The 14353-nt window shown below is 44.0% G+C and overlaps 1 protein-coding gene across 1 annotated transcript in view; it reads right to left on the reverse strand.

Moving 5' to 3' along the window:
* adgrg1 (adhesion G protein-coupled receptor G1) overlaps positions 1-14353 on the reverse strand; it is a 34368-nt gene that overhangs the window by 4762 nt on the left and 15253 nt on the right. The window contains exons 3-13 of the mRNA XM_061746673.1: positions 7860-8125; positions 5644-5830; positions 5474-5513; positions 5207-5318; positions 2509-2634; positions 2283-2408; positions 2062-2104; positions 1872-1978; positions 1674-1789; positions 693-955; positions 508-604 (exon numbers count right to left, since the gene is read on the reverse strand). Of these exons, the coding sequence (XP_061602657.1) occupies positions 508-604; positions 693-955; positions 1674-1789; positions 1872-1978; positions 2062-2104; positions 2283-2408; positions 2509-2634; positions 5207-5318; positions 5474-5513; positions 5644-5830; positions 7860-8125 (1483 nt within the window). The remainder of the gene's footprint in view (positions 1-507; positions 605-692; positions 956-1673; positions 1790-1871; positions 1979-2061; positions 2105-2282; positions 2409-2508; positions 2635-5206; positions 5319-5473; positions 5514-5643; positions 5831-7859; positions 8126-14353) is intronic.

Consider the following 14353-nt stretch of genomic DNA (forward strand, 5'->3'; position numbering starts at 1 on the left):
ACAAGCCGGGGCTTGATCAACCCCGGCTGGGTCACCTGAAGGAGGGTATGATTGTTGAAAGACCTTAAACCCCCGATGATCTCAGGCACATCACTGATGATGTGTCCCAGTGCATCCTAGGATGTATCTTTCACCTTATAGACTCAAGAATACAATCATTCCAGATAGAAAAGACTCTAATTTGAGTTTACATATTTATTTTTCCAGATTTCTCCCCATCTTTTTCTTTTTCCACGTCTATGTAGGAACGTTTTTCAAAAGATCTAAAGACTGAACTGGTTTAAAGACTAAACCAGAGGAAACTACTTAAAAGATGGACATTAAGGATCTTTGGTAGAACATTTCGTCTTGTTTTGGTCAACGAAAATGAAGACACGTGAAGAGTTTTTATTTTGTAATCTACATTTTAGTCTCATTTTATATTTAATTATCGTCATCGTCACATGACCAGCATTTTCGTTGCGTCTCGTCTCGTTTTCCCCAGGTGATAAAGGTGCATTTACTCACATGAGGTAGGGGTCCCGGGTCCCTTCCTGCTCCAGCTCCCTCAGCCCGTACACGTCGCCCACTGCCACCAGGACGCCGACAGGAAGCACCGGGAGAACTGGGGAGACATGGAGGGTCAGAGGTGGGCCGGGTGTGACCTCACCTGCCCGTGGCCCCGCCCCCTGCCCGTGGCCCCGCCCACTCACCGAAGCCCGCCAGGTTCCAGACGTAGGCCCTGGGGGGGGGGCTGAAGACCTCGTACATCAGCCAGAATGCGTGGAATACCTCGACCCCCATCCAGGCGAAGGCGCTGAGCAGCGCGTAGTGCAGCAGCGGCGCCGCCCAGGCACAGGCGGCCTCGCGGCCCGCGTTAGCTATCACCCCCGTCAGGAAGAACAGCAGGCTGAGCAGCGCCAGGGAGGCGGCCACGCCCACGTGCACCGGCAGGGACTTGTCGGCGGGGCGCCTCCTGGAGGGGGGAGGGTGTATATAATAATATAAAAAAAAACAGCACATTGCAATGAAGTGCAAATTCGAGAAGGAAGCAAAGCTTATCAAGTTCAACCTTCAACCCCCCTTACATTGTCATATAGAATATAATCCAATTACATATACATATATATATATATATACACACATATATGTCAGTGTTTCACCCTTCCTGTTTTATTTTGAAGCCCGTGTCCTTGTATTTAAGTTCTGGTTTGACCTTCCTGTTTCCCATGTGCCCTGATTGTCTGCACCTGTGTCTCGTCAACCCTTGTGTATATCTAGTCTTGTCGTTCCCCTCCTCCCTGCTGGGCCGTATTGTTTCCTCCCTCTGTGTTTTTCCCGAGCCCAGTTTTGTAGTTTTTGATCCCTGTGTAAATCCTTAGTTTTTTGTATCCTGCTAAGCAGCACCTTTTATTACTTAAAAATGAATCCTGCTTTTTTGAGAACTCCTGCCTTCTGCTCTCTCCTACATTTGGGTCCGAACAACTACCATATCATGTTCCGGACTGTTTCCTCCCATATCACAGTCATGTAGTCATGCACTGACAAACGCTTAACTGACAGCGCTAATATACATATATACACATATATATATATATATATATAAATATAAATATGTATATATATAAATATGTATATTTATACACATATATACACACATACACACATCAGAACCCCCAGAATCGCCACCTCACCGTTTCCTGGCGAGGAAGACGAGCAGTGCCACGCAGCTGACGAAGGACACGGCGCAGCCGGCCGAGCTGATGCAGGTGAGCGCTAACAGGTGGCGCACAGGGCGGGGCTCCAGGTCCTGGTGGGACAGGGGCGGGTTAGCATAGCCGGGTGGGTTCCATGGACGGGTCAAGGGTCAGAGGTCGGAGGTCGGGACTCACCACCAGCACGGCGAAGTAGGTCAGGTGGTCGCAGAGGCACTCGGTGTGGGCGTCGCCCCGCGCTAGCGTAGCGCAGCCGTCCGCTAGCCAGCGCACCTGCAGCGGGTCTGCAGCAGAACAGTTAGCTCAGTTAGCTTCAGCGGGACCAAACACAGCAGCAGCAGCAGCAGCGTGTGAGAGGGTAACTGACCTCGGTGGACGTCCCAGGACACGCAGGTCCTCCGGTTCTGGTCCTGGGGGGAAACGGGACTTAGTGCTGGTTCTGACAACACAGGTGACATCACAGGCCCCTCATCAGAGACGGCTCAGACCCGGGTCACTCAGGCCTGAGTGACCCGGGTCTGACCCGTCTCTAATGAGGCGTCCAGACCGGTTCTCCGGCGGTTCTGAAGAAACTGAACCGGGTCTTACCGGAATGGCGTCGTGGTGGAAGCCGATCTTCACCGGCTCCGACAGATTAGTGACAACCTGGTTCTCCACGGTGATGTCAACCACGTCCTGGAGGAGCTGGCGGTTCTGGAGGTTCTGGAGGCCGTCCTGGACACACACACATGTGGACACACTTTAGTGGATGGCGAGGGGCGTGGCCTGACCACCTCAGCAGACATCACGGTGCAGAGGGGGGGGGGAGTCATACCTGGAACAGCGGGTTGCCGTTGAAGAAGGTGAACACCACCTTGCTGCTGTTGGAGCTACTCCTCAGAGCCGGGGGGACGAAGACCCGGACCGCCGACCCCGAACCAGAACCAGAGCCCGCCCTGGCCTGGAACACAGGGGGGGACATGAGAGGTTACCATGACAACGACAGGGACACCACACGATAGCAACGAAAGGGACAGAAGTGCTTTCTAGTCTTAAAGAGGGAGGCGGTCCGAGCCCCCCCCAGGAGGCACGCCGCCGTAATGACCACATCTGCTAGGAGATTGCTGGGTGTCACCTCTTTCTCTCTCTCTCTGTCCAACTCCCAGTAAACTGCAGCTTCTTCTCCTTTCATGTGGCTTAACTCTCACCTATCATTGCCCCCCCCCAGTTATAAACGCCTCGAGAAGTGAAGCTGCAGTTCCTCTGGAGGGAAAGTGGCCGAGGAGACGTCTCCACCTCCTGCTACAGCAGCAATAAATAAATCAATCAATAAACAAGTACAGTGTCGCTGCTTCACGGATTTGCATTGGGTTCTGCATTCTGATTGGCTAAACAGTTTCCCCGCTACAGTTCTCAAATATAGTTCTTCGCAGCCTTCGATTCTCCTTCAGCCTCCAGCACATCCTGTCAGGATGCAAGACGGCTCTGTCCCAAGGCTGCTACAGATGGCGGCACGATGCCGTCTTGAAGAAGCTGGCCGAGGTGGCAGAGTCTTGCAGACAAAAGGCACACAGCCTGCCAGCTGCCCCAGAGGGACGCACCATCCAGTTTGCAAGGGCTGGCAAGACCATCAATGCCCCCCCCGCCCACTAAACGCAGGAAGGCTCCTCTCGTCCGGCAGCGAATGGAGCATGAGGATCGACCTAGGAAGGCAGCTGCAGTTCCCCAGAGAGATCGTCCATACAACGCTACGGCCAGACATGGTGCTCTGGTCCGTGGCCAGCAAGGCGGTCCTCCTGGTGGAGCTCACTGTTCCGTGGGAGGGGGGTCTGGAAGCTGCGCATGAGAGGAAAAGGGCAAAGTACTCAGACCTGGCAGCAGAGTGCAGGGAGGCTGGCTGGAAAGCCACAATATGTCCTGTAGAGGTGCAGGGGTTTCATTGGCTCCTCAACCTCCCGTCTGCTGCGAGACCTGGGGTGCACAGGAGCCGGCCATCGCAGACCGGCCATCGCAGAGGAGGCTTAGAAAGGCAGCTTCTGGCTGTGGCTACGGAGGAAGATTAGGAGCGGGGGGCCAAGTAACACCTAGGGCGTCAGTGGGGTTGGCAGGGAGAAATCCCAGCCATCGCTCCACCACCGATCGATGTCCTGAGGTTAAAGGAGCGAAACATCAATGACCGGTGGTCCCCAGCTGATGACCCAAAGTTAGCCCACGTTGAAGAGTTGGTCCATTTCCAAAAGGCACTGGAGGAGGTGCGTCAAGCAGAAATGCCCGGCAGGAAGACCTAATTGATGTTGGCATGTCGGCTTATAAGAATCTTTTGCCCATAACTATGTTCCTCTCTTGAAGAAACATACCTGAACCGCTGGCTTTAGAAGAAAAAGACGCTACAGAGCGAGTCAGGATGCAGAGTCCTTGTTTGTCCTACTGTATTTATTGTATTTTTTTCCATAATCATTTTTCATTTTCTCCCGTTCAGATCCAGTTAATCGGGTCGCGGTGGGGCTGATCTCTGCAATTTGAAGCCTTGTATAATAATTGTAATGAAAAAAACGGTTACTATTTCACATATTTCACCTATCACGGGTCCTTTTTGGAACGTAACCCCTGTTAAAAACCAGGGATTTGTCAGGGTTTGACATTTCCCCCAGTTTGAGTTTCAGTTCTGCCCCTCCTGTTTCCCATCTGCCCTGATTGTCTGCACCTGTGTCTTGTTATCCCCTGTGTATATCTAGTCTTGTCTTTCCCCTGCTCCCTGCTGGTCCGTACTGTTTGCTCCCTCCATGTTCTCCTCGTTTTTCTTCTGCCTTTTGAATCCTGCTCAGCAGCGTTTTTGGTTTGACTTTACAAATAAGTAAAGTAGTTTTAATAGTCCAGAAAAATAGTTTTCTGGAACTCCTGCCTCCTGCTCTCCTGCGTTTGGGTCGTCACCAAAACCAATCGTGACAGGACTACTGTAAACCACAACGACCGTCCGACACCGAAGTCACGAACCAGCGAAACGGTTCTGCACAGCTCCAGCAGAGAGACGAGGCAGAACCGGCGGGCTCGGTGAGACCGGAGCGGCCTCAGCTGACGCCACCAGCAGCTTCTCCTCAGTGAGACCGCCGTGCACGACGGCTCCGTCCTGCAGCGGGACTGAAACCTGCCATCAGGTCGACTTCAACGCTGCAAAAACTCATTTATAAGAAGGAAAGTCCTGGTTTGTAGGAGGTTGGAGGAAACTTTCAGGTGATTCTGCTGCTTTAAGGTCTCTAAGTTCGTCTCAAACACCTGTTTAGTCCCACCGATCAGAATTTGGTGCTGGTTCTCTCTCTATCATCCCTGACTAGAACCCACTAATGTCTCTCTCCTGCAGCGTCTCCTGGTTGGAATTAACTTTTTTTATTATATTTGTTTATTCATCACCAGCTCGTCATCCAGGTCTGTTCATGCCCCATCTAGAACCTGCAGGACCCAGAAGACTGATTCCCTCCAGATAAACGACCATGAATGTGTTTTTGCTGCAGCTGCAGTGCACCCTGGGAACTCACAAGCGAGGAGATGTTGTAGCCTCCAAAGCCGTCCTCCATCTCCATGGTGGATCTGTGACCGCAGGGCAGTCCGGGGCTGGGCGGACCGCTGGGGCCGCTGGAGGACTGCAGGCTGAACACAGAAGCAAGATTAGAGGGAGCTGCGCCGGGCTGGCGACACGCCCGGTCGCCGTGGAAACGACGGCTTCCTGTTTGCAGTCAGAGCAGCTGATGACATGAAGACAAACGAGGAGGGAGTCGCGCTCCTGAGGTTCAGGGCAGACGTACCTGCGCAGGTAATCCTGGTCCGCCTGGTCACACAGAGACTCTGCATACACAAACACAGGGGTCAAAGGTCAGAACCATGGAGATGTAATTAAAGACGACTTTATATTATCTTTAGGTTTCAAGACTACTTTACATTTGTTTAAACACACTAGAACGGAGGCGGTTCTTACTGCAGCCTGTGGCGTCGGCTCTGAACCGGAAGGCGGTCCGAGTCTCGCTGGTGATGACATCTTCCCTGATCATGGCGTTGACGATGCCAAAGGTTCCCGCCGCCGCGTTGGGGCCGTCGCTCAGGTCGGTGCAGCAGGACTCCAGCGGGACGGCGGGGTAGCACAGTGTCAGGTTCCTGCCCCCCACCTGGTCAAAAACAGTATGTGAGATGTTTTAGTGCGTCCGAAACATTAGTACGTACTCAATAGTATGCGCTTTCTTCTCATTTCACTGTCTTCATTTTGTGGAATGTCTCTGCTTTTTTTTTTTTGTATTTTTCATTTGATATTCTCTTTCTCTAGTGTAAATTTATTTGCTTTGCTTATTATGCTTATTATTATGTTATGTACTGTATTATTTTAAAATGTTGGCAGCCCCAGGAAAAATCTGCAGTCATGCTGTAGCTAATGGGGATCCTAATTAAACAATTAAACTTGATTAAATTAATAATAATAATAATAATAATCATAATAATCATAATAATAATAATAATAATCATAATAATCATAATAATAATACATTTTATTTATAACGCACTTTATATTTTAATCAAATCTCAAAGTGCTACACTAAAAACAAGTTTTAAGAAAGAACAGCAAAAATAAGATGGACTAAAATTGAGAGAAAAAAACAAAGTCAGATGTCACATGTTCACTTATGCACAGCTAAGAGATTAAAAATACATAGTTCCTACTGTTTGAAATGAATCAATTAACAGTTAATTGCCGTTTTATCATTGGACTGTGTTCCATGAATGTAATTTAACTGATTCAATGTCTCGTCCCGCCCACAGGATGGCGCCGTTGCCATAGCAACGGCTCTGTCTGTCGTCCCGCAAACTCAACACAGAAACCATGAAGCAGAGTCCTGTGTGGAAACACTTCTAACTTAAAAACAACGACGAAGTAAGGTGTAAAATATGTGGCGCTGTTTTGAAATACAAACACTCAACCACTTCGTTAATGTACCATTTAAAAAACACACATTCAAACGAACAGAGGCCGGGACAGAGGGTTTAGACTAGGGTTGCCACCTTTTTCAGTTATGAATAACTGTAAAACGGATGCCTGGCTCCTACTGGGATGTTATATTACGTTTGTGGAGGTTCCCCTGCAGCTGCTGTCTGACACACTCCAAGAGACATTGAAAACTTTCTTCTGCAGCCTTGCAGTAGTAACAATTACGTAACAATTACGTATTTCAAAGGACGGGTGGCGAGCCTAACCGCAACATTGTTGCAAAAGACATGATGCCCATAAGCAAAAAAAGTAGCTTTGACAACAGACTTCCTTAACAACAGAAAGTTACATATGTAGTGTCAATAACATGACACTATTGTACATACAAGTTCAAAACAGTGACATGTTCTTTTAAAACACATTTTCTTTGAACTTTTTCCACATAGGCTAGGCCTACTTGTAATTGGATTATTTGTTTTACTGTGTGTGTCACTGCCATGGTTGTCATGTTTGTGTCAATATTTGACTAAGGAATATAATAGGCCTTGTGTATTCTGTATGTCTGGCATTGTGGCATAGAATTGTCAAATTGGTTTAATTCACCGTACGAATAGTTACAGATTACTTTTGTAATACTGTATTTAACCAGGTCTTTGTACGTTTTAACCGTATAGAAACGTAATTCTCGTCAGTTGTGTGAAATAAGCCCTGAATGCAGGCATTGTGGCATAGAATTGTCAAATTGGTCTGATTCACCGCACAAATTGGCACAAATTACCTTTGTAATACTGTATTTGACCCGGTCTTTGTACGTTTTGACTGTATAGAAACGTAATTCTTGCCATTTTAAGAATGAGATGTACCTGCTGTATTCTACTGCCCTTACTTTTTAACAACTTGTGCTTTTTATTATTTTACCTCTTTTCTTATTTTATTTCATTTCATTTGTTATTTACTGTTTAATTGTGTCTTTCCGTTTTTAATGTTGATGTAAAGCACTTTGAATTACCTTGTCTTGAATTGTGCTTTACAAATAAACTTGCCTTGCCTATGTCAACAAAAGTAATGTTTGTTAGACCTTATTGAGGGATTCTCAGATTTAAAAGAAAAACCCTGCTTATCAGTTAATCGATTGATAATTAAACGATTGAATTAATGAAATAATCAATAATTAGCATCAGCCAACATCGTTTCAGCTAACAGAAACGTGTTTTTACCTCCATCTTGAACTGGTCCAGCAACGGCTCCCAGTAAACGCAGAAGTCGACGTCCTTTGCCGGGTCGAGTCCGAACTCGTGGAGCTCGATCACTTTGTCCGTGTTGCACTCGGCCGTCAGCTGCCCGCGGACCGACAGGACGCTCTCGTTGGCGGTGAAGGAGAGCCCGCTGCAGCCCGGCGTGAGCTCCACCTCCAGCCGGAGCGGGCCGTTGCCATGACGCCAGGTACCACAGAAGTTGAAGTACAGGTCATTTTCACTTGAACCTGATGAAGCAAAGTCCACAATTAGTGGAAATAACAGCCGTCAAGGCAATAAAACACAGATCGACAGACATGAAACCACAAAAGGAACCACATTTTTATTATCCATCCATTATCTATACCCGCTTTATCCTTTGCAGGGTCACGGGGGTCTGCTGGAGCCTATCCCAGCTATTTTCAGGCGAGAGGCAGGACCACATTTTTAAATAACCATATTTCTAAGATTGTTTTTGTTTTTCCAACATTAGTTTCGTAACATTGGGACTCAAATAACCCTCTCAGGTCTCACGCCCGTTCTGCTTATTTATGATGTGTCGTCCCGTTTTGAGTCACAAAGACTTTTTTTTCACAGAGTAGTTTCACAAGTTTACAGAAGTTTAATCTGCAGATGTGTCTCATCAGCGCTGCGTCAGCGATGCTACTCGTAACCTCAGCTACACGTAGCTCTGGTGGGACCCGTGACCTGGTCACCAGGAATCACTGGGAATCACCAGGAGACACTAGGAATCACTGGGAATCACTAGGAGACACTAGGAAGCAATAGGAGTCACCATAAATCACTAAGAAGCACTGGGAGGCACTATGAAGAACTAGGAATCACAGTAACCCTTTCTTTTACAGTACAGTAATAACCAGGTAATACCATGGTAATTACACTGTAATTACCTAGTACTACCTTGTATTTACAAGGTAATTACATGGTAACTACTGGGTAATTTACCCAGCAAGTACTAGGTAATTATTACATATTTTCTTGTACCATGTAATTATGTGTATTTACCGTGTAATAACATGGTAAATACCTGGTTGTTTAAACTAAACATTACTAGGTAATTACAAAGACATTAGATGGGAACTATGAGGGAAATTACAGGTATTTACTAGGTTAATATTGGTAACTACCAGTCAATTTACCATGTAATTACTCTGAAATTACATGAATTATTTCTAAGTAAGTACCAGGTAATTACTAAGTATTTTTCTGCAAACTACCAGGACATTATAACCTATATTTGAGGTAGTTACCAGCTAATTACACTTCAATGACCATGTAGTTACCTTGTATTTACTATACATTTCATGGATAACTACCGGGTATTTACCCATTCATTATTGATTTATGTATTATCAATGGATTGGTGCAGGTACCCCTGAGGGTGTAAATGACTCTATTGACCTTGTAATTAACCTGATAGTTACCATGTTTTACCTGGTGATTGGCAGGTACTTACCTTGTAGTTACTTGCCCAGTAATTCTATTTCCTAAGTATTTACCCAATAAGTACAGACATTTTTACCTGGCTTTTACTCAGTAATTAAAGTGAAACTGGACTGTAAAAGAAAGCGTGTGTTGTTTCCATAATATTACCTGGTACTTCCTCATTAAGTACAGAAATAATTACCTGATATTTACCCATTAATTAAAGGAGCTTGAGGCCGGATTGAGGCAGGATTTATGAAAAAATTTCTGTACGTTTTAAGTTTTCTAGTAATAATGTCAGATGAAGCGTTCCAAACCAAAAAGAATGAGCCCTCTAGCGAATCTCTCTGTTGCCTTGAACAGGCTGTGTGCTGCAAAATGTGCTGCAATTCCGGGCCAGAATTTCCCGCGCCGTTCTGCGGATGTGACGTCACATGACGCTGCATGCACGTTCTCCCCGTTCTCCCGTGCCGGCTTCACTGTTGGCTGCAGTACCCCCAACGGCCGTCGTGGTGAAGGGTGGCGCTAGAGAGTCTCATTTCTTAAAAGGAGCCTCATGCTCCTTTAAAGTGAAACTGGACTGTAAAAGAAAGCGTGTGTTGTTTCCATAATATTACCTGGTAATTGTAGATTATAATTATAAAGAAAACGTATTGCATAGTGTAAATCATAAAACTAGGCACAGTGTTGATAGGCACATTCAGTCAATCAATGCAACAAATAAAAAATACAGTGCATTCAATAACGATATAACAACATATTTAGATCTCAAACTGGCATGTCAAGGACCCCAGTATTATCTGCATTTGGCCATCTCCCTTAATCTCAATTTTCTTTTTCCAGAGACCCTCACAGAAGCAAAGATTTGAGACCTGTAAACAACAAAAACACGGGGCGAACCACAATAAAACCACAATAAAATAATAATAAAAGTTTCAACACAAAATATGACAAGCTAATAATTTGCTTGCATATTTTACCAACTCTGGAGCAGCGTTAGCATGCTGCTACGCTCGGACGGGAACAGGAAGTTAAGCTTCATCAATAACGGAAGTAACAGAGGAAGAACGGTGCTCTTCAAAATAATTAATACAAATAAATAATTTTCAACAGCTACTTTACAATATTTAAAGTAGGTGTTAAAGAAATAGCAGATCTACAAGCTCATATCGCTGCACTCAGGGCAGAGTGCTGCGCTATAAGTTTGTAGATCTGCTATTTTTCAGCTGGTGGTGCGTGTAAATTGCAGCAGATTACGTGCAGCGGGAATTAAGCACTTCTGTCATTTTACGTTTTATTTTTATGCTTTTATTTTGAAGAGCACCGTTCTTCCTCTGTTACTTCCGTTATTGATGAAGCTTAACTTCGTCAATAACGAGTTAATGATTAACTTGTCATATTTTGTGTTGAAACTTATGAAAAGTTATTTTATTGTGGTTCGCCCCGTGTTTTTGTTGTTTACATGTCTCAAATCTTTGCTTCTGTGAGGGTCTCTGGAAAAAATATTGAGATTAAGGGTGATGGCCAAATGCAGATAATACTGGGGTCCTTGACTTGCCAGTTTGAGATCTAAATATGTTGTTATATCGTTATTGAATGCACTGTATTTTTTATTTGTTGCATTGATTGACTGAATGTGCCTATATTTTCAACACTGTGCCTAGTTTTATGTTTTACACTATGCAATACGTTTTACACTGTACAATATGTTTTTATACAGAACTTTGTATTTTTTTCTTTATCCTTTTGAAGAAAAAAAAAGTCTTTGACAGATCACTTGTTTTGGCGTATTTGTTACAAGGTGGTGGTGGTGTGTGAGGGGGTGTGGTCCAACTTTCTAATTGCGGGGTAAAGGGGAGGTAATTATCAGACGTTTTGCCAATTGTTCAAATCTTTATAATTATAATCTGCAATTACCAGCTAATCATATGGAAACAACACACGCTTTCTTTTACAGTCCAGTTTCACTTTAATTAATGGGTAATTATCAGGTAATTATGTCTGTACTTAATGAGAAAGTACCAGGTAATATTATGGAAACAACACACGCTTTCTTTTACAGACCAGTTTCACTTTAATTACTGAGTAAAAGCCAGGTAAAAATGTCTGTACTTATTGGGTAAATACTTAGGAAATAGAATTACTGGGCAAGTAACTACAAGGTAAGTACCTGCCAATTGCCAGGTAAAACATGGTAACTATCAGGTTAATTACAAGGTCAATAGAGTCATTTACACCCTCAGGGGTACCTGCACCAATCCATTGATAATACATAAATCAATAATGAATGGGTAAATACCCGGTAGTTATCCATGAAATGTATAGTAAATACAAGGTAACTACATGGTCATTGAAGTGTAATTAGCTGGTAACTACCTCAAATATAGGTTATAATTTCCTGGTAGTTTGCAGAAAAATACTTAGTAATTACCTGGTATTTACTTAGAAATAATTCATGTAATTTCAGAGTAATTACATGGTAAATTGACTGGTAGTTACCAATATTAACCTAGTAAATACCTGTAATTTCCCTCATAGTTCCCATCTAATGTCTTTGTAATTTCCTAGTAATGTTTAGTTTAAACAACCAGGTATTTACCATGTTATTACATGGTAAATACACATAATTAAATTGGTACAAGAAAATACGTAATAATTACCTAGTACTTACTGGGTAAATTACCTGGTAGTTGCCATGTAATTACCTTGTAAATACAAGGTACTACTAGGTAATTACAGTGTAATTACCATGGTATTACCTGGTTATTACTGTACTGTACAATAGAGGGTTACCGGAATCACTGGGAATCCTTAAGAATCACTAGGAATCACCAGGAATCACCAGGCAGCAATAGGAAGCACTATGAAGCACTAGGAGGCAGTAGTTGGCACTGGGGATCACTAGGAAGCACTAGGAATCACTAGGAAGCATTGGGGATCACTAGGTAGCAATAGGAAGCACTAAGAATCACTATGAGGCACTAGGAATCACTAGTAGACACTAGGAAGCACTAGGAATCCCCAGTAATCACTACATTAGGAATCACGGCATTAGGAATCACTAGACAGCAATAGGAAGCACTGACTATGAGGCAGTAGGAGGCACTGGGGAACACTAGGAATCACTAAGAGGCACTAGGAGACACTAGGAGAGACTAGGAGAGACTAGGAGAGACTAGGAGACATACTGGAATGTTTTCCACTGGAGGAATAGATTAGTAGGAACAACAGGTTCACAGCCTTCAAGGTCAAAAGGACTGAAGCATTCTGAGATAACAAGTTGCAACACTTGAAACGGGCCCAGCCTGCAGAACGTTCTCACGTGGAGGGATCACAAAGACTAAGAGGTTGAAAAGTAACAAAATAATAGTAATACAATAATAATAATAATAGTAAAAGCCTGCAGCCTGGAGCAACCTCCTGCTGAGGTAAAGACACGGATGACTCCAGTCGAAGGAATAAAATCAAGACGAGCAAGTTCTCTCAAGTTAAAAAATACTATTTTCTTAATGTTGTGGGGTAAAACGTCTGTAATATGTACGTACAAACACATCTTAACCACTAAAAGACGGCATCAGACTGAAATAATAAAACGGCTCTCTAAAATAAAGACCTGGCGTTACGGCTCCAGATGATCTGCTTCCATGTTTTTATTTATCTATTTTATCTATTGTCTCTTGGCTTTGTTCTGCTCTTTTACTAGAGATGCACTGATCAGGATTTTGAGGGCCGATCACCGATCTCAGAAATCAGTATCTGCCGATCACCGATCACAGAGTGAAATCCATAAATTCTTCAATAGTGTTGTCTCATGTACACGACACTGACATTGTATTATTAGGCATAAAAATGAGGAGATGAGAAAGTATCATGAATTGACCGTTTTATTTCAGGCTGATGTGCAATATTTCACCCTCTAGAGACTCATAGAGACGACTGTATATATTCTGGTAAAACTGTGCAGCGCATAATGCGGATCCAAACAGCTAACGACGTCCTTCGTGTGAAAAGCTTTCAAATGTCTTATCAGCTTGGTTGTGTTGAAATTCTTTTGTAACATTCCTCCTCGGGGTATTTCCTTTGCACACAGCTTGCAAACTGCAAATATGTTGTTGTTTTCGGACATTGTAAAACTCCCATAACAGCGACGCCATTTTCCCGCCCCCTTAGCAGACCTGGGTAAAGACGTGGGAACGCAGCGCTGGCGGTGGTTTGTTGTAAATATCATCTGATCGGCTGCTTTCAACTTTCATTTTCCGATCTCCGATCAAAACCGATAGGGCCATTATCAGCCGATATTGATCGGTTGCCGATCGATCGGTGCATCTCTAGCTTTTACTTATTTTTTCTTTTTCTACACTAATTTTTATGTATTATTCCATCGACCTGCCCAGGGACTACAGGTGGAAAATAGCTGTTACAACCTGGAACAAGGCATATTCTCTTATACAAGATTAATGTCTTATTGTGAACTGCAAAGATGAAATGAAATCATGCAAATCACCAAGTAAGTTTAAACAAATCTTTCAAAATCAATACTCTTAATGGATACAAAATGGAAATGGACACATGAACCGACACATGAACCTGCGGCCCGAGGTGATGCTGCTTTTAATCTCACTGTACCCATGTATAATGACAATAAAAGTATTATATTCTATTCAATTCTATTGTGATGTAGTGTGATTATATCTCTAGTTAGTGATGGTTGTAGTGTGATCAGTGCTTTAAGTGGAAAAAATAAGTGCCGGTACTCTCCCCCTCCAGTCATACAAATATGGGACTATGTAAATTTGTATATATATATATATATATATATACATATATTAAACTCTCCCACTCTGTTAAAAAACCTCCTGTGTGTGGCCGTACATTTTGTCCCTCCAACTTACTTCCGTCACAACCACGAGCGCGCCCGTATAGCTCAACGGAATGAGCAGGCGACTTGCGTACAGCGAACGCGGGTTCGATTCCAGTCGCGTTATATTTTGCACCCACTTCCTACGAGTCTGTCTTTCACTGCACCTATC

This window comes from Cololabis saira, chromosome 2 (assembly GCF_033807715.1).
Source record: "Cololabis saira isolate AMF1-May2022 chromosome 2, fColSai1.1, whole genome shotgun sequence".
Classification (NCBI taxonomy): Eukaryota; Metazoa; Chordata; class Actinopteri; order Beloniformes; family Belonidae; genus Cololabis; species Cololabis saira.